The sequence below is a fragment of the Euprymna scolopes genome, chromosome 23 (assembly GCF_053919585.1).
Source record: "Euprymna scolopes isolate OS-2025 chromosome 23, ASM5391958v1, whole genome shotgun sequence".
In the NCBI taxonomy this organism is placed as follows: Eukaryota; Metazoa; Mollusca; class Cephalopoda; order Sepiida; family Sepiolidae; genus Euprymna; species Euprymna scolopes.
The window spans coordinates 100,743,395-100,764,583 of NC_136504.1; the positions used below are offsets into that span (position 1 = coordinate 100,743,395).

Genomic DNA, 21,189 nt, shown 5'->3' on the forward strand with positions numbered 1-21,189 from the left:
ACTATTCGGGTTCTTAACGGTTTCAAGATGCAGGATTTTTTTCAACTTGAATTATTTCAGATGGTCAGAGGAGGAAGAGCTTTTCCACTTAGCTCTTTTGGGGAGGTATCCAGCTTTTGGGCTAAAGCCCAAAAACTGGTCCATACTCTTAGACCACCAGCAAGCAAGTCCTTCATCTGTTAAACCAAAAATGTCTTTTGAGATTAGCACTTCCTTCTCTGTCAGTTGAAGGTTACCCCCCTCTTCTTCTATCATCTCTTCCCTTCTCTTTTCTTTCTTCTTCTGGATCTCTTTTCTTTCTTTCTTTCTCTTAATCCTTGTATCTTTTTAATTCTCTTTTCTCTCCTAGATCTTTCTTTGTTTTTTTTTTCTTTTTCTTTCTCATGAGATCCTTTTATTTCTTTATTGTATTAGTATTTTTAAATCCCCTTCTAGTGTTAATTATTTTTTTTTTTCATATCACCAACTTCATGGGAGATCTTGTGTTTGCATAAAACAAATTGTTTATTTCTAAGATTTCTCTAGTCAAGCTACACTATTCGTTACCAAATTAATGTTTCCCAACAAAAACATACCCTATCCTCCCTCTGGGCATATGGGACATCGGCCAAGTGTCAACACCCCCGACCACACCTAACCCTTAGCCCATAAGCAAGGTAATTTGCATGAAAATACTGTTACAAAACAAACAAGAAAAAAAAAACGGAAAATTCAAATTGTAGTAAATATTTTCTAAAAGCTTAAAAATTTAGCAACACTCAATTTTTGTTAATCTTCTTCAAAAACTGTTTTCATTAAAAATTAATTTTCTACCTTATCATTTTTTGTAATTTTTGGATATTTCCATTACTGTGACACAACAATTAAGTAGATACCATAAAATTTCGTTATTTTAGCAAAGAGGCACCAAAATGACTTTTTATTCAGCGTTTTTGGCTATTTACGTAAACATTTGGAAGATGCCGAAGCACTTATCCAATCAGAAGGTGAGAAAATACATAAGTTTAAATTGGAACTTGATCGAATTTAAAATTGGTGATTGTCAAAAATTTCCAACAAAGAAAACGAAAAAGTAGCATTAAAAAAAAAAAATAATCAACAAAGGCAATAAAAAATATTATATAGCCCTATGTTTGATAGCAATTGCATCAACTATTAACATAGCTGTTAACCTTAACAAGGGTCGAACTAAGTACAGGTAAAATTGACACAACGTTTGGGAAATAAAGCAGTTTTCCACAAAAGATAGTAGGAAGAGATGACCTCAAGGTCAGGGAGGTTAAATGGGTCAAAGTAAAATGGGCATCAGTCAACATGGACATCAAGATCAACAAAGAAATAAGGTTTCAGACCAATTTTGTCTATGGAACATCACGGGACGGATTACCAATAATGCTGTAATGACTGAAAGGAAAACTTTGATAATTGCCAAGAGTGAAATGACCCACTAAGATCTCTGTTCACTGTGTCCACTGCTTTATTATTAAGATAGTTAACTACTTGGTTAAGAGAATACTAATCTCTCTCTCTCTCTCTCTCTCTCTCTCATTCTGAAAGAAGTACTATATTTAGGGGGATGTGCAATTGCAATGCCTTTTGAGAGCAGTATATTCTGAGGATATAAATAGTTACCTTAGAATTATATTTAACAACTTTCTTCAACAGTGAATAACCCGTAAGTGGTTGATATACCAAAAACAAAACTAAATTATATTTCTCAGTACTAGGACTTTTACTTGAATGAAGACAAGAGTGATGCCATTAAAACAAGCTACCTTTTGCGCTCCAGAATTTATTTTTCTACATAGTCATCACCATTCTCAATGCACTTTCGCCAGCGATAAATGATGGCTGTGCGTGGGCGTCTGGAGCACACACTGTCATACGAGAGTTGTTCCAAAAGTAATACCTCCAATTGTTTTATAGCTCAAAAGGTTGAAAAGCTACATAAACAGGAGTGGTACTATTAAAACAAGTGACCTTTTGTGTCCCAGAATTTATTTTTCTATATAGTCACAACCATTCTCAATACACTTTCGCCAAGAATTCAATGACGCATGTTTGCTTCTCACGCACATCCATGGCAGGGGCTGCTTTTTTAGAGTCTCACACCGTCAGTATCTGCAATAGAGAGATGGAACTTTCAGGTCATGAATGCATAAGTTCAATCATCATAATAAGCAGAATAAAAAGAATAGGAGGCATTACTGTTGTAACTCTTCTCATGTATACTTGAAATAAAATTTTTCCAATTTTGTATTCAAATATTTATGGCACAAAGTTCATCCAGATAGCTCGATAGTGCAATAGCAGGGCTATAAATACTTTTACAATATACCACTGCTCTTAAAACAAGGCGGAACAATAAATTTGTTGCCCTAAAGAAAACAACACTACAGCTATATTTTAAAACTTTTATTGAAAAAAGTCAACTCAGATAACTTGATTATCTAGTAGAGCTAACATCTACTAAATGTAGCTGCCTTCAGCCAGCCTCGATCACCACCTCAATACAGGTTCGGAACTGGGAGCATTTGTTTTCCACAAGCACTAGCAGGAGCTCAGTGAATATTCGGCAGATGGCGGCGATCAGGCTGGCTTTGTCGTTGTGGAAGGTCATGTTGGTGATGTTCTCAATGTATAACTAAATGAAATAGCCCAGCAGGTTCAGGTCAGAGGACAGGGGGCCAGTAAGAGAAGGGTACAAAGCCGTAGCACTCCTACTGAAGCCAAGCCTGAGTCTCTTTGGACTTGTGGGCCAGTGCCGAGCCCTGCTGCCACACCCAGGGTTTGCCAGTGACCACCTGATTGCACCAGGGGATCACCACACTTTTCAGCAAATCCAGGTACATTTTGGTGTTGATTTTTCAAACTGACTTCGAAGATGTGAGATGGCATGATGTGGCCCTCACTTGAAACCGCACCAAAGACCATAACTGTGGCCGGAATCTTCATTGAGCTGTGCCGAAAATCATTGAACCGTTCAGATTTGCATTTTGAGGGTGCTGGCAATGGTCCTGTTGTCATAACTTGAATCAGTAGAGAGCATAAGTTGTACAGCGGCGCATCTCTGATCTCGCTCGTTGAACATTGTGTCACTTTCAAACATCATAGAAGGCTCCTATCACTCTTAGGATTTGTACACAATTTGCTAACTAGTAGATGGTCTGCAGCAAAAAAGAAAACCGATTTTCATAAAACGGAAATGGAATCATGTCAGTTTTTCTAGGGCGACAATTTTATCGTTTCACCCTGTAGTTCTTTGTACACATGTAAATTCTAGAGCACAAAAGGTCACTCGTTTTAATGGTATTACCCCCGTTTCGTAGCTCTTTAACTTTTTTAGTTAAAAAAAACAGGAGGCTTTACTTTTTTTAAACTACCCGTGTGTGTGTGTGTGTGTGTGTGTGTGTGTGTGTGTGTGTGTGTGTGTGGTGGCCCTGGGATATGTGTTTTTTTTTTTTTTCAGGTTACGATGTGGAATACAATATTTTTTTGGCCCCTGGTTACAGTATTTGCCCCCTACCCCTTACGGTGTTATTTATAATGTTATTTGATTATATACATGTGTATTATATACTATACTGTATTTTGTTACTAATTTTTAATATGTACTGCATTAAATTTTGCTTAGGCCCCGCCATACGGTGATTTCACCTTATGATCTCTACCTTGGAATGGATTAATGCTGTATCCCGGGGTTCTACCGTATGAGTATAACTTTAAACTCTGTAAATTAGTATTTATAGCAATTTATTATTTGACAAGGAACATGCAATGAACATTTAGAAAATTCCTTTTCCCAACGAATTTCAAAGAATGTCTTCTCTTCAGAGAAAAAAATATTAGCAAAAAATTACTTATAGTTAAACAAAATTTTTGCTATATATATTATTTTGATTGGAATTCATTATTGAGATGAGTATTATTTATATTAATTTATTTATTGCGGACTATTATTCTCATCTTTATTAGTTGTTGTTCCACAACGTTTCAGACCTAACCATGGAAGATCAGATAATAAACGTAGATTTATAAGATCTAAAAATCAAACCTTGATCGGCCTTCAAGGCCCATGGCGCAGTTGATAGAGACGTTGAATCTCTACGGTTACAGATGTGAATTGTCTGAAGATAGCGGTTTCAATCCTACCCAAAGCCGAGAGGCTTACTTGACCAAAAAAACGTGGTGAGACGGCAACAACTATGGATGGCAGTGAATGCAGTTAGGAGATTCGAAGTTCCTATCCCGTCGCGGTTACCACCTGACGGAGGCCAGAGGAATGGTTGGCTGAAACGTTATGAAACAACAACTAATAAAGATGAGAATAATAGTCCGTAATAAATAAATTAATATAATTTGTGCTGGTAATTGTCTGTATTTTTGAGATGAGGTGTTTTCATTGATTGAGATTGTCGGACTGACTTCCTCATCTTGGTTGTTATAGTCACAACGTTTCAGCCGTTTTGCCCTCCGGCCTTCATCAGGTGTTTTGTAACGAACTGGGGAACCGTTTGTTAGAACCCTTTATTATTATTATTACGGGGGTACCGTGTTCGGACTCCAGCTAGGCTCTGGGACATAGTTGCTGGTTCTCTGTTTTGAATGTTACTTTTTACTGCCTTCGTTCAGGATTGAACTCAGCACCTTTGGGTAACTGTAAACTTTGATACAACGTCTAGGACCACTCGGCCATATGTCACTAGGACAATTCTTAGTTGGTTTTTGTTAATGTTAAACCTATGTTGTTATTCAAGGTTTTCTCTCTCTGTTAGAGATGTCCAAATTGCATTCAGCTCTATGCTTGGTTTGCTCAGTAGATTGTTATGTCCGAGCATGCGAGCTGTTTCTTTAAGTTTTCTCACTTTCCAGTGGGTCTCTCTGTTTATTATTTTTACTTCATCGCATGACATGGTTGGCTATACCCGATTTTTCCGTCTCCCCTTTAGTTACCACTTTTCGGTGTTCTTCCACCTTTACTTTAAGGGGGCGGCATGTTTCACCCTTGTAAACCTTTCTGCAACTGCATGGGATGGAGTCCCAGAGCCTAGCTGGAGTCTGAACACGGTACCCCCGTAATAATAATAAAGGGTTGGGTTCGAGACTCCTAACAAACGGTTCCCCAGTTTGTTACAAAACACCTGATGAAGGCCGGAGGGCAAAACGGCCAAAACGTTGTGATAACAACCAAGATGAGGAAGTCGGTCCGACAATCTCAATAAATAATTTGTGCTGTTTAGCACATAAATTGAAACTGTTACCGTCCTATAAATATTTGTGTTGATATTTATATTCCATTTAAATTTACACAATTACTCATTTAGTAAACATAACAATGCTTCTTGGAATATCTATATATTATAATTAAATAATAATTATTCATTTATACCTACAGACACTAGTGTTTCATGTTTATGCAATCATCAGTGTGGTCCTGGATATGACTTTAAACTATATCTGATGGTGAGGCCCCAGCTTGCGGGCTTTGGGGAGTGTGGAGCCACCCTTTAATTGCCATTGCTCCCAGGTTCACTCTACCCGTAGTGGTAGTACCTGTTAGGGTCCCAACTATGGGTTAAATAGAAATCGACTTAAAAAAAAACAAATATATTCTATTAAAAAATTATCTTCAAAATAACTGGATTCGGCATTAAATAACCTGAAAAGGGTTGATATGCTGTAAAACAAAAACAACCAACCAACAATCATTAGTGTAGAGTAACAATTCCTGCCGATCATAAGATTCGGACCCAGCCATGAAGCCACCTATTGCTCCATTTGCTGAGCTCCTCTCTCTATCTCTCCCTTTCATTCATATATATATATATATATATATATATGAATATATATTGCAAGGATGCGATATAGATAAAATATTTTCCCTTGTTTTCTTTTCCTTATAAGGGAAATGGTTTCCATAATGTTCTATTGTTAAAGTGTTTTTTATTCAATAAGTCTGAAGAAAGGTAGTTCCTGTGAAAATTTTCAAATGACATAATGTTTGAATTTGTCCGATTTTGAAACAATTGTAACTAATGATGAAATATACTATTTGTTGCTATCAACCCATTCTTTGAAGTCTTGGTTTTTGTTAAAACAATATATGAATGCTCAATTATGAAATATGATAATTTTGTAGCTTACAGTTTAAGTCATCTCTTTATAAACCCAGTAAAATTCGGAATACTACAAATAAGAATTTTTTTTTTAATTAACGTCAGTAGGGTGTATGATAAAAAATATTTATATCATGTGTTTTTAAAGTTGAACAAAAGTAAAAAAACAAAAATGGTAAAATTGATCTTCAATTAACCCCAGAAAATGGTAAAAAGAAAAAAAAAATGAAATAGAACTCATTAATATACAGTGTGTCTGTGACAAGTAAAGGTCAATTATAACAAAAAAAAAATTTCATCCATGTCAAATATTCATGTATTGTATTGAAATTATTAAGGAGTCACTAAGTAGGTGCCATGTGATTGGATGAAAAACGACCAATCGCAGGCTTCCATTTTAGATCCTCACCAACACCCATTAGAGCAGCTTTTACAAATTTCCTTCCTCTTTTGGTTGTCGGGCCCTCAAAGACAGACAGTACATGTCTGTCAGCTCTCTCCGTCATTTTAACATTAGACACGTGTGAGGATTTTTGACAACAACGGCAGCACAGAAAAAGTCAAGGCTTCTTTTTATTTAACTCAATCCAGCCAAAATGACACATGAAGCGTACACCATTAACAGGACAAATTTTACAGATAAGTTCCGCAAAACTTGACTGTTTTTGCAAGGAAGCATTCTTCCTTCCTTCTCTTTGGTATAAATACGAGTTTGTATAACATTTTACATTTGTGTTTGTATTTCGTTCTTTTTGTCAACGTCACAATATTTTGTTACCATATATAGTTGGGAAATTAATATTTGAACAGCTGGATAATTTCATATTGCTCTTTTATTTGCGATGCGATGATGCGATAAATCTTCTTTCCATGCAGGCATCTCTTTTTTTTAACAAAAAAGGAATGGTTCAGTGCCACTCCCTGATGCCTGAAGTATCTTAAAATTAAAAGACAATCTTTTAATAAAATGGTGTAGTTTGCTTGAAGCATTGCGTATAACATATATATAGAAGAGTATTAGAAAACTATCACAAAGTAAGAAATGGCAATATGTCAGCGTTGAGAAGGAGGAAAAATTTAAGTGATTCTTAATTTTTAAAAATAAATCTTATCTGATTTAGTCTCAAGTTCTACACAAATATCTAATGTTTGTAACCGTGTTCCATAGTATATTTCAAGGTAAAATCTCATCATCAAATAGTGTTTAAAATCTGAAACTCTTATTGACTTATATAAGGAAATGTAGTTTGCTTGAAGCATTGCGTGTTATATATATAGAGAGAGAGAAAGGGGTATTAGGAGACTATCACAATGCAAGAAATGGAAATACGCAATAGTCAAGATTATCTGTTTTTTTGTTTTTTTCTCAACTTTCAGTTCCTGTTGGATAATTCGACATGGTTAAACAGTTAAGAAAGCCATTCTTATCCTAAATAAAATAGAGATTTCACGTTATTTGAGAGGAAGATAATCATTAATCAGAAGGAACCATATCTTACTTGTCACTGTTGTCTCATCTGTGGAGCAGAAACCGGAAGTCAAAAAAGGGTAGATAATCTTGACTAACCAAAATATTCATAAGCTATTCATAGACTATCACAGGGTAAGAAATGTATATATGTCAACACTGAAAAGAGACAAAAAAAAAAAACAGTGATTAAAAACAGACTTTTGACGTTTCTGAATTTTTGAGATGAGGATTGGTTATTTGTATAATTATTCATTGAACTATTGTTCTCATCTTGAGTGTGATTTTTCACAACGTTTCGGTCGATATAACCACCGACCTTCTTCAGGTGTATCTTGTCAAACTCAGGAATATTTCTGTCAAACTCAGGAATTTGGACAGAACTTTCAGCGAAACCCTTTATTTACTTCACGGGGGTAGCATGCTCTTGTTCCATCGGCCATGACTGGATAGAGGTCCAAAGTAATTCGCAAATGTATTTTTTTGGTCGCCCACTCTGAGGATTGAGCCTTACTTGATTGGTCAAAACTTCTATATGGTGATCTGATGCGTGTAATTATGTAATTACTGATTCCTTTTTAAATTCCTGATTCCAATACAATTACCGATTCCGATTTTTTATAGATATCTTAATATTTAACAATAGAGTTGTTATATTTTTCCCCCCCATTATCATAAAAGCACACGTTAAATGTGCAGATATTTTCTCAAGCATAAAAATACATTTTCGGGGAGGGGGGGGGTGATCTATATATTTTAGTTTTATTGGTTGTTTAAAATCACTAAATATTTATTATTTTAACATTACTGCCAGAAGTGGAAGATTTCTTTCTTTTTCTTTTTTTTTTTTTTACATGGAGGGGGGGGGGTCACCACTTATCAAGGCCCAAAGGCCACTCACGGATAAGGGTCATTGCGTGTACAGTAATCAATGAGATAGTATTGTAGTAATCATTAGTATTGGGGGTTTTGATAGAGTGCCTTACTTAAGGAGGCGGTTCATCAGGAATTTGTTTATGTTGGACTTAAAGACGTCCAAGTTGTAGTCAGGTGGGAAACAGGCAAGCGGCAGAGACATCAAATAAAAAATACAATTAACGGTTTTTAGCACTGGAAAATAGCCACAAATTTTCCCGATTCCGATACCCCAAAAATGTTTGATTTTTTTTTTGTTTTCCGATTCTGATTAATCGTCCTAACACTAGCCACAAACTCAATCACTGTGAGGAAGGTCTGAAGTTTATTGATGGGGGAGGGGGGGACTGACATTATAGACACTCTATCCACATTTTTTTATTTTTTTTTATCTCTCTCTTTTTTTTTTCTTTTCCAAGTTATGACACTAATTTTGTTTCATATTTTCAATCGACAAAACAGTTATGCTGGAGAGTTCTGGAAAGGAAAGTTCTATGGCTATGGTGTCTTCACTCGAAAAGATGGCATGAAGTATGAAGGCCAATTCAAAGATGGCGAGTTTCATGGCTACGGTAAGTGACAATGATTGTATGGATTTTGCAAAAATACGAACCAATTTGTGTGCGAGATAGGAGAGATGGATGAGAACTCAGATATGGAGAAAATATATTTGGATCGCAAAGCTATTGAAGTTGTCCAAAAGTTTTGTTTACATAATATACCACAGTCCTGCTGTAAAAAAAAAAAAAAAAGTTAACTGATCATTATGAATTTTTGAAAACTGCTGATAGGCATAAGGAGCTGTAATGTGGACTATATTTAGTTTTTATACAAGGAGACATAGAGGAGGTGGAAGCCCTTTGTGAATATTCAGATACCTCATGTTTTTGTCAAATTTTAACTATAGGTATTGACCTCAATTAATAAATACTCTCCAAAATTCAGTTTCTTTGGTATCTTTTAAAGGGTATTGGGGGTGGGAGAGATAATATAGGCACAAAATTCGAAATTTAAAATATTTCAGGTTTGCATTAAGTTTGATCCATAATTAATAGATATCTAGCAAAGAAGATTCCCTGAATTTCAACTGCTTCTTAAGACTCCTTCAAATTTAGACATTTTCTAGAATCACAAATTTATGTAATCGACTTGGATCAAAATTGGAATAAGGATTCCAAACATACAGTATCATTTAGCAACTACTTTATATCATCTTCGTGAGTGGAGATATAATCAGCATACTATCTGGTTTAACATCCATTTTAAAAGCTTGCAGGCACTGGACAATAAGTTCCTTAGTAACTTATCTCTGCCCAAGACTTTGTTTATCCCTCAGATCCATTTTTATCAACACTTTCATAAAAGTGTTGCAAAACTATTCTGTTTGGGAAATTAATTTTACACGTCTTTAGACGAGTATTCTTCTAGTATGTATATCTTCTGGAACATATATATATATATATATATATGACAAAAAGTCTATATTCCAAATTCCAAGATGTTGTTCATCTTTCCATTTATTTTTTTCAGCATGTTAAAATGTTAAATTCTTGACAGCACCTGCTTCGGTACTTGTACAGTTTAATCAAGACATTAAAAAAATGAAAATATTGAAAAAAAAAGTTATATTTTATGTATCTGTTATGGAATGAAGTTCTCCGAAAAAAAAAAAAAAAATTTCACTTAATTTCATCAAGTAGTTTTTTTTTATATGGCGAAAAAACAATTTGTTATAATACTGATCAAAAGGTTCGATTTTTATGAAGAAAAGCTAGTATTAAAGATGGGGAGGGAGTGTCAGCGCTTTACACTGAGTTATCTCCCGGTGCCGTGTTAAAAAAATTCCAAGTTGTCTATCTTCAACGCGCTGTCATAAAAGTGTGTTTTTCCGCTGAAAAAAAAACCCAAAAAACAAAAAAAACTACTTGATCAAATTAAGTGAAATTTTTTTTTTTTTTTTTTTTTTTTTTGGAGATCTTCAGTCCAAAAAGGATAGGTACAATATAACTTTTTTTTTTCGATATTTTCATTTTTTAACATCTTGATTAAACTGTACAAGTGCCCCTGCTCCATAGCACAGAATCATTCTTGTAATTTATTACGTTAATTTTTGAATACTTTCTGTCTGACTCATCAGAAGAATAAGAACTCAGTAACTTTAAAAAGAAAATAAAAAAAAAAATATGGACATGATGACATAAATCCAAAAAATCCTAAGAGTAAATGTGCTTTATGATATTTACGCCATCTTTGATTTTTTTTTATATAAAATATATATTTATATTTGTGTGTGTGTGTGTGTGTGTATATATATATATGTATATGTCAGGTCATGTCATATGTTACTGGTACCATGTGACCCAGTACTACCTGTGTTAGGTCATGTCATATGCTAATGGTACCATGTAACCCAGTATTACCTGCCTCATGGTCGGGTCACCGGCAACTAAACTGGTTCCCTTGCCAGACTTGTTTGGTGAGGAAGGTGGCTAGTCTCCCTGAAGGATTAAAACAGGACCTTCCAAAGGGCGAATGAACCCTTTTTTGGGATCAACGGCCAAGTAGCACCATGTGTGTTTGTGTGTACGTATGTGTGTGTTGGGGTGGAGAGGGCTCCCGTAAGCCGTGGTGAAAGCAACCTTTCTAGGAGAAGCAAATCTCTGATTAAAAAAAACCATAAAGCGGGAGACCAGTACCCGCATTAAGCTGGTCTGCAGTTTAACTTGTTGCTGGCTATCTTGCTCTTGCTTGTTGCTGGATCTCAACATTTTGAACTGAGAGAGAGACTTAGCTGTCATATAAAGATGGCCTTGTAGTGATGGAAAAGTTGTGACGCGTGGAGGCTTGAAATGCTGGAAGCATGTAATAATTGATCTCAATGACCGTCTTCAGTGTCATGCCTGCTTGAGCGTGTGAATTCACCGGTAGGACTAAAAAAAAGTTATTTTTGGGCTCATGGACTTCAAGTGTCTGAGGGAGTGGACTCGTCTGACAAGACGTTGCAATCATCCTCCCCCCTATTCCTTCTGCTTCACTATTTTTTAACTTTTACCAAGCAAGCTCTATAGCTCACTTTTAGTTTAATTAAATACTTTATAAGCAAAATCCGATTCCGCATTTTGCTAACTCCTACCCTCTGATGAGAAGGAAAGTATTTCTTTCGAAACTCCACGGATTAAGTACAATCCACTTAATTTGTGTTTCCTTTTTAAAAATTAAATATGTTTTTAACTTTTCTTAAAGTGTTTTAACATGTTTTATTAATTCTTTCTTATATATATATATATATATATATATATATATATATATATGTACGTATGTATGTATAAACATAAAAAATAATATAATTATAAAACACGATTGCAACTACTTCAGAGAGTTAACTGTTGTAGGCATGCTTGTTGGTCTTGGCCTCGATCACGCCCCCCCCCAAAAAAATAGTTAAGTACATGCAGTAGGATGAGGGATGGCCACAAGTCCAGCAGCCTAGGTTGTCTTGGTCATCTGCTAGTAGATGTATGGACGTCAGGTGGCAGTTTCGTCCTGCTGGGGCTTTATCATGGTCTCAACACTTCTTGGTATTTCATTTATGTTTTGTCAGGTGTTGGATTTTGCTCAGTGTATGTATACACACACACACACACACATACACAGGATGTTATAGCAAAATTCAACACTTAACAAAAAGTAAACAAAATACAAAAAAGTACTAAGGAGCATAGTATACTAAAAAAAAATTTTTTTCTTTTTGTTTTCCTTTACTAAGCCATGATCATAAAACATGTTTTCCTTTACTAAGCCATGATCATAAAACATGTTTTCCTTTACTAAGCCATGATCATAAAACATGTTTTCCTTTACTAAGCCATGATCATAAAACATGTTTTCCTTTACTAAGCCATGATCATAAAACATGTTTTCCTTTACTAAGCCATGATCATAAAACATGTTTTCCTTTACTAAGCCATGATCATAAAACATGTTTTCCTTTACTAAGCCATGATCATAAAACATGTTTTCCTTTACTAAGCCATGATCATAAAACATGTTTTCCTTTACTAAGCCATGATCATAAAACATGTTTTCCTTTACTAAGCCATGATCATAAAACATGTTTTCCTTTACTAAGCCATGATCATAAAACATGTTTTCCTTTACTAAGCCATGATCATAAAACATGTTTTCCTTTACTAAGCCATGATCATAAAACATGTTTTCCTTTACTAAGCCATGATCATAAAACATGTTTTCCTTTACTAAGCCATGATCATAAAACTGCAAGCAATAGGCAGAGGCTACTAAGCTAATTAGGGAATGCATAAAAGTTATGTGTTGACTATCATGATATTCCTAACTCCAAAAATGTGACAATGATACATGTTCATTCACACAATTCTGAGGCAGCATGTTCAGGATTGCAGAACACAATGCGAAAGGAGATCACTGGTACATTTCTATTTTTGTGCAGAGGATCTAATGTGAATGTATATCATCGCAGGTTTAACCTGTTCAGTCGCAGCACAGGATGTTTAAGCATTGCATGAAATAATCTGTAGGTAACAGCAGCAATTGTTACATTCCAGTGAGTATTTATAACTATAATCTCTACAATTATATAAATGCAACTTGGTCTCTGTGTGTGAGTTTGTTCCTTATAGACTCCGAAACAGCTGAACAGATTTTCTTTAAAATTCAGAACTTCAATGTATAAGTCTGGTAGTGATCTTAGTTAAGTTTTGTCTCAGAATATCCCCGAAGATTACAGATAATCGATAATCGAAACTATTATTTTAATTTATCTATCTTCATGGTAAAGCCATTTTTTCCATGTTGTCACTTAGTAGCAATTATAGAACAACGAGCCGTAAAAATTCTACTGTGTGTAAGTTGATAGTGTTTTTTTGCATGACGTGGTCTGTAGGTTCAAACTCCGCACATAAATTTCTTAATGTTTTTCTTTTGTTAACTGGAAAGAAGTTTATATCAAATAATTTTATAAAAGAAACAGTAGGTTCTCTACAGTGCAATGTAGAATAACATATATTTTGGATTAAGTTACTGCATGGAGGCATGTTTCACGGATTTTGATGACAATAGGAATATAAGAGTGTAAAATGTTTATTGATCATCATTCAATCCTGGGTAACGTTGGGTCTCCACATTAGTTATCAATAATTTAAAATTTCAAAGTAAAGATATTTAAAATTGATATAACTTAAAAAAAATAGAATTTCAATGCCAATTTAAAAAATAGAATTTTAATGGCAATTTAAAAAAATAGAATTTCAATGACAATTTAAAAAATAGAATTTTAATGCCAATTTAAAAAAATAGAATTTCAATGACAATTTAAAAAATAGAATTTTAATGCCAATTTAAAAAAATAGAATTTCAATGACAATTTAAAAAATAGAATTTTAATGCCAATTTAAAAAATAGAATTTCAATGACAATTTAAAAAATAGAATTTTAATGCTAATTTAAAAAATAGAATTTTAATGACAATTTAAAAAATAGAATTTTAATGCCAATTTAAAAAATAGAATTTTAATGTCAATTAAAAAAATAGAATTTCAATGCCAATTAAAAAAATAGAATTTCAATGTCAATTAAAAAAATAGAATTTCAATGCCAATTAAAAAAATAGAATTTCAATGTCAATTAAAAAAATAGAATTTCAATGTCAATTAAAAAATAGAATTTCAATGTCAATTAAAAAAATAGAATTTCAATGCCAATTAAAAAAATAGAATTTCAATGTCAATTAAAAAAATAGAATTTCAATGCCAATTAAAAAAATAGAATTTCAATGTCAATTAAAAAATAGAATTTCAATGCCAATTAAAAAAATAGAATTTCAATGCCAATTAAAAAAATAGAATTTCAATGTCAATTAAAAAATAGAATTTCAATGCCAATTAAAAAAATAGAATTTCAATGCCAATTAAAAAAATAGAATTCCAATGCCAATTAAAAAAATAGAATTTCAATGTCAATTAAAAAAATAGAATTTCAATGCCAATTAAAAAAATAGAATTTCAATGTCAATTAAAAAAATAGAATTTCAATGCCAATTAAAAAAATAGAATTTCAATGTCAATTAAAAAATAGAATTTCAATGCCAATTAAAAAAATAGAATTTCAATGCCAATTAAAAAAATAGAATTCCAATGCCAATTAAAAAATAGAATTTCAATGCTAATTAAAAAATAGAATTTCAATGTCAATTAAAATTTATAAACAGTTTAATAAATTAAATGCACATTCTAAATTTTATTTTAAATACCTTAGTCGTATTATGATTTACAATATTTATCCTATATATAAATAAAAGTGACTTTATCTGTGTGTATGTCTGGAACGGTCTCTACCAAATTACTCTGTCAGGTTTTGGTCTACAGATTTATAACTTGATATACAAGGGATTTGAACCCATGGAAAAAATTTGATTTGTTTTTTTTTTTTTAGCTGGTAAAAATAGCTGCTAAGGGATCAAAATAAAAAAGATTGGAACTTCACAAACGTAAGTCGAGGTAATGTGTATCCTCCGTGCATGCACAAATTTACGTTTAAGTCTGTTAATTTGTAAAGTTTTGATATGCATGTCATCTTAACTTAGATGGTTGCGAATAATGATGGAGAGTTAAATGTCTTAGTTTCGATTCTAGCTGATGGTACCCAAGTCATTTTTTTAAAAACTTTTGAAATCATTACTATATATATATTAGGTACAATATAATAATAAATGCAAAATCTGCATTAATTAAAATATTATATGTAAGCATATTTTACGACCTGAATTAAATACATCATTTGAAATCAAAATAAAAAATGCCACAAGAAATTTCTAGTCAACCTAATATATATATATATATATATATTGAATGAATGAATGACAAAAGTCTATATTCCAAATTTCGTGATGTTGACCATCTTACAATTTATTCCTTTAATTCAGTTGAAAGCCTTCTACTCCAATAGAAGTGGAAGACCACAGAACTGCTAGACTTTAGAACTCCCTTCCAGGATTCTGCTTTCCCAACCGTACTGACATGCAGAAGTTCAAGTGCAATGTGAACAGACATCTTGCTGCTCATCTCCCTTCATAATTATCCCTGCAACTTATGTCCCCGATAGTAGTCCCCTACTTCAAAGTGGCACTGTGCCTTGTTTGGGTTGAAAGTTGGAAAAAAAAAAAAAAAAAAAAACACACTTACAATTCTTGAGAGTATCTGTTTCGTACCACAAAATCAATCACTTAATTATTATATCAATCAGTGAATTTTTTTGTTTATTTTAATTTATTTACTAGCAAGTCGCCTGGCATTGCCCATTCATAAAATACGCATAAATATTATATTTTAATTAATACAGAAACTGTGACATGTACATGAGAGTATTGTTTCTTTCTAAACTATTCACTTCTTGATGGTTAAATATGGTTCACTTTGTGCTTATTTTTGCATTAAATACTAATATCTGTTTTTTCCTAATTGAGAGCATTGCCAAAGCCGCTGGGAGAAAGGTAGGCTCTCTCTACCATGCTAGAAAACTACTTACGCTTGAAAGTATCCTGTACTTCTATAGGGTCACCATTCGCCCATGTATGAAGTATTGTTGTCATATTTGGGCTGGTGCATCTGCTACTAGTCTCTCACTCCTGGACAGGGTTCAAAAGAGAGTTGCCAACCTGAACTGCCATCTAAGCTTCATCCTCTGTCCCATCGATGAAATGTTGCATCCCTCTGCCTGTTCTACAAGTATTTTAATGGTGAATGCTCTGAACTACAAACACTTGTACCCCCTTGATGTAAATACCCCCGACAAAACCAACAAGCAGCCAGATCCAACCCCTACACAATAGAAATCCCTAGATGTAAGAGAACGTTCTACTCCAGTAGTTTCTTCCCCAGAACTGTTAGACTTTGGATTCTGCTTTCCCAACGGTACTGACATGCAGAAGTTCAAATGTAACATGAACAGACATGATCTCCCTAAATAGTATCCCTGCAACTTATGTCCTCAATAGTAGCATCAAAGTGGCACTGTGCCTTATTTGTGGTGAAAATTGAATTTAAAAAAAAAAAGAAAAAAAAGCGGGTACCATAATATTTAATTCTCTGCATCTTATCATAAGAAAGGTCCATACAAAATTTTAACCAGATCGGATCTGTAGTTTCTGAAAATTTTTTGTTTATTTTTATTTTTTTTACTAGCAGGCTGCCCGGCGTTGCCCGGTCATAAAATACACATAAATATTATATTTTGATTAATATAGTATATATATAGTATATATAGTATAGTAATATAATATATAAAATACACATAAATATTATATTTTGATTAATATGGAAACTGAGACATGTGCATGAAAGTATTATATGTTTTTCTAAACAATTCACTTCTTGTAAGTAAAAAAGAAAAAAATACTCGAGCTGAGATCGAAACCAAAATCTAAAGACAATGAGTCGAGTACGATAACCATTAGACCAGCATGACACAATCTTAAAAATGTATTTTCAAACTACTTATTCCTAACATAAAAAATCCGTAATGTGAATGATTCACGCATGCACATTCGTGAAACAGCAAACATGAAAATCCGATGACTCCCATGTACCAATTTTCCAATTTGCAATCTTTAGCAGCCCCCTTTTTATCCAGATGAAAATGGATAAAAAATTTTTCACATGTCTTATTATCCTACTAGCGGGGGTACCCGGCATTGCCCGAGTGTTTGTTTCCGGGACGGGGGGGGGGGGGGAGTTTTAAAAAATGTTATGGTAGGTAAGTAGGAAGGATCAAACCCGGAGTCATGAGTAAAAGTAGGAAAATAAAGTGTGAAAAAAAACAAAAAAAAAAAAACATCTGCAACGTTAACAGTTTTGCCACCAAGAAAAGTCCATTCCAGTTGTTTAGGAAAAAAAAAAAACAAAAAAAAACGACTACGGTAGGTCGGCGCGAACGTGAAAATATAATGTGAATTGTCCAGCACGCTAACCACTACGCCACAGAGCACTGCAGCTTAGTTTAGTGATTTTAAATAACTTCACATGAAAGAACTACGAAGCCAAACCGGTGTTCTCTTCTCAACTGTTCCTTGTGAACGATCCCCAAACGGTGTTAAGTGGTGGCAGTGGGAGGAGGAATTTATTAGAGAGAAAATATTTTACCACTTCCATTGATCTTAACCGATTTTGGCCGTGACTTCTCAGCAGAAAAAGTATAGAAATCTAAGATTATCGAGGAATTTGAGAAATAAGCCTATAACACACCTCAGATATTGTTCTGCCGTTTGTGCATATTATATTTGCATGAAATATCTTGATTTTTAATCCTATTAAGGTCAAAATCCGACGGGAAAAAAATGAGTTCATTTTATTTATATAGAGATATACCAAATTTCAAGTCTGGAAATCAAAAATTCGTTGAGTATATAGGTTGAGAATTGTCTACACACACACATTCTCATTTTTATAGATACATAGATTCATTTATTTTTTTGTAATTATTATTATTATTTTTTTTTTTGCAGGAATGGTTACCTATGCCGATGGTTCTAATGGACTTCCCCGAAAGGAGGGCATCTTCGAACAGAATGTACCAAGGATGGTATGTTCCTGCCCAGATCATATTGAAAAGGCTAAAGATATCGCTACTAAGGCCCAAAACCGACGAGTTTAAGAATACGAAAAATAGTTAAATGAACGGCATAATAATAATAATAAATTAAAAACATGGCACGTGAAACTCAAAGACGATTTTGTAAAAATACAGAATAGTTAACACTTGATAACTCTTAAACTAAAAGACAAGAACACATAATTTATGTAAAATGCATTAGAATTAAATTCTCTACATAATTAGGCAAGGTTTATTTTTTTATTTTATATTTTTTGGTTCTATAAAAAATTTTTTCTTTACAATCAACATTTACTAACAGCCATTAGCAAATCTCATTATTACTAGTGAAAAATAAAATGATTTAAAAAAAGACTTACACTAGCAATAAGCATTATTCTGCACATTTTTTTTTTTTTTTTATTTAATGAAATAAAAAAAATTTTTTATAATAAACAAACAAAAAATAGTAACAAATAGATAAAAAAGGTTCGTTTTTAGTTTTTTGGTACAACATTTGATCAAACTTCTGCTCTGAATAACGAAAGAAAAGTGTTTGTTAAAAATAAAATTGGAAAAAACTGAAAGCTCTTTAAAATCAAAATGAAATGTTCCTAATTTTACACGAATAATTTTAAGTGATCATCACTGTTGTTTATTCATTTTTCTTCTTTTTATTATAGATATATGCATCCCCTGCCTTTTTTTTGTTGTACTAAAAACTTTAGGAATTTGTTTTTGGTAAAATATTATGTAACAGGAAAAAAAAAAAACACTTGTACAATTTCAGTGTTTATTTAGAATTAATTACACTTTATTAAAAAAAAACAAAAATGCAGAAAAACCTTTATGATGTATGTACTCGTCATGGAACGAAGATGTCATATTCCAAAAATCATATAAATTGATCAAGTAGTTTTCTTTTTTTGCTTTTAGTGTAATAAAGAAAATAAAAATTTTACGAAAAAACAAGACAGGGGTTGCCATTTTATTTCAAAATTCAAGAGCGACAATTCTATTTGACTACCGAGATTTTATTTGTATTCAAATTAATTAAAACTTTTAATTGCTAAAAATCGTAAATTTTGATTTCTTAAAAAAAAATTTGATAAAATTACTTGATATTTGGGATATGACATCTTTGTTCCGTGACAAATAAATGCATTATAAAGATTTTTCTCTGTGTGTGTGTGTGTGTTTTAAATAAGTGTTATTCTAAATAAGCACCATTGTTTCTAGGTTGTTGATTTAAGAAGAGATTTTTTTTCCAATCAATAAATACCAAGTTAATTACTTTTGTATGCTCCAATTTTTGGAGGTTTATAAACGCGTATGTGGATAATATTTGTACCGTTAAACTACAATTGAACTAAAAAAATAAAAAAATTATTTTATTTTTTTCTAATTCTAAAAAATATTACTTAAAGTGTTCATATCACTAGACACCAACAGAACCTCTCCCCCATATTTTTTATATCGACAATAGATGGAAAAGATTTTTTTATACATGAAAAGTTACTCTTTGAGACCATGAATCAGAAAAATGTTAGTATTAAAGAAAACTAACCCTTTTTGGGTTTTTTAAACATATTTTAAAAACTTTTTTTCAACATTTTTTTTTAAACATTTTTTTAAAGATTTGTTTTTTAAAGATTTGTTTTTTAAAGATTTGTTTTTTAAGCATTTTTTTTAAAACATTTTTTTTTTAAACATTTTTTTTTTAACATTTTTTCTTTTAACATTTTTCCAATTTGATTGAAAACACAAAAACAAACAGGATAGCTAATTCAAAGATTTTATTACAAAAATTTTTATTGGAAACAAAACGAACTCCTTTGAAAACAATAAAAGGAAATGTTGAAATTTTATAATCTGTAAAAAAAAAAAAAAAAAATTTCTTCTCACAGCCTTAATTTCAAGAGAAGATAAGGAAACTTAACTTGTACACGAAATACCCATAATTACATAATTTGTAGAAACATTATTTTTAATTCTTTAAAAATATATAAAACCTTTAAAATTCTTTAAAAATATATAAAACCTTTAAAATTCTTTAAAAATATATAAAACCTTTAAAATTCTTTAAAAATAAAATAAAACCTTTAAAATTCTTTAAAAATAAAATAAAACCTTTTAAAATTAGAAAAAAATGTTCTTGACCTTCGGGCCAGGATCAAAGTGTAGTATCTGACCTGATGCTGCACTTCACTTTTTTGATCTCGGTTAGTGGAAGAGAAATCCTTCATGACTGGTACATTTTTTTATTTTTATTTTTGTTACTAACCAGAGTGCCCCTTTTTGGGGAGCTGGTTATCCCCCACTTATAAAAACTCTGCCCTCATAGGGAAGCAAGTAAATAACAACAAAAAAAACTAAAATTTATTTACATGGTTATGCATTCAGACATAAAGATATGCATTAATTTATTTTTTAATTTATTTTAAGACGTCAACGAATTATGCTAAAAGGTTTGATATGTCACAGTTTGCAGATCCATCGATCAACAGATTTGTTTAGCTTTAGATCAGTGGTTCCCAAACTTTTTAAGGTAAATTTTTACTTTCTTTCCGCCTTAACTATTAGTGAGGGTCAAAATGGCGTTAACAAAACCGCCATTATCATTTTTTTTTTTTTTTTTTCAAACTAAATAAACATTTTTAAAGTTTTAAAAATACCCAGGTCGATTAAACAGTAATTAATCTTGCCTTTAATAACATATATTTATTTATTTATTTTTTAATGAATTTTTACTTTTTTTCCACCTTTTACACTCGAATATGCTGAAAACGAATATCACATTCAAAATTGGGGCAGACAAGTAGTTTTTTTAGATATGAAGCCATTTTTTCAATGTATTACTTAATAAATGTCAGTAGCGGTCGCCATTCTTAATATGGGGAGGGGTGTTTGTAACATGCATGCACATTAGTACTTGTTCAATTGAGGGAAAATATGGCCGCCAGTGAAAACATAATGGATTTCATTGGATAATAATGATCTTAATATCCAGAAAACTACTTATTTGCACCAAATTTAAATGTAATATTCGTTTTCTAGCATACCCAAAAA

At 32.4% G+C, this 21,189-nt stretch overlaps 1 protein-coding gene across 4 annotated transcripts in view; it reads left to right on the plus strand.

Moving 5' to 3' along the window:
* LOC145246068 (uncharacterized) overlaps positions 1-20,756 on the plus strand; it is a 74,086-nt gene extending 53,330 nt beyond the window's left edge. For 3 of the 4 annotated variants that reach the window (XM_080107914.1, XM_080107912.1, XM_080107913.1), the window contains exons 3-4: positions 8,962-9,071; positions 18,035-20,756. In XM_080107914.1, the coding sequence (XP_079964040.1) occupies positions 8,962-9,071; positions 18,035-18,183 (259 nt within the window). In that variant the 3' untranslated portion in view covers positions 18,184-20,756. Of the gene's footprint in view, positions 1-8,961; positions 9,072-14,967; positions 15,023-18,034 lie in introns of all 4 variants that reach the window. The other variant, XM_080107915.1, reaches the window with a different exon arrangement.
* The last annotated feature ends 433 nt before the right edge of the window (positions 20,757-21,189 follow it).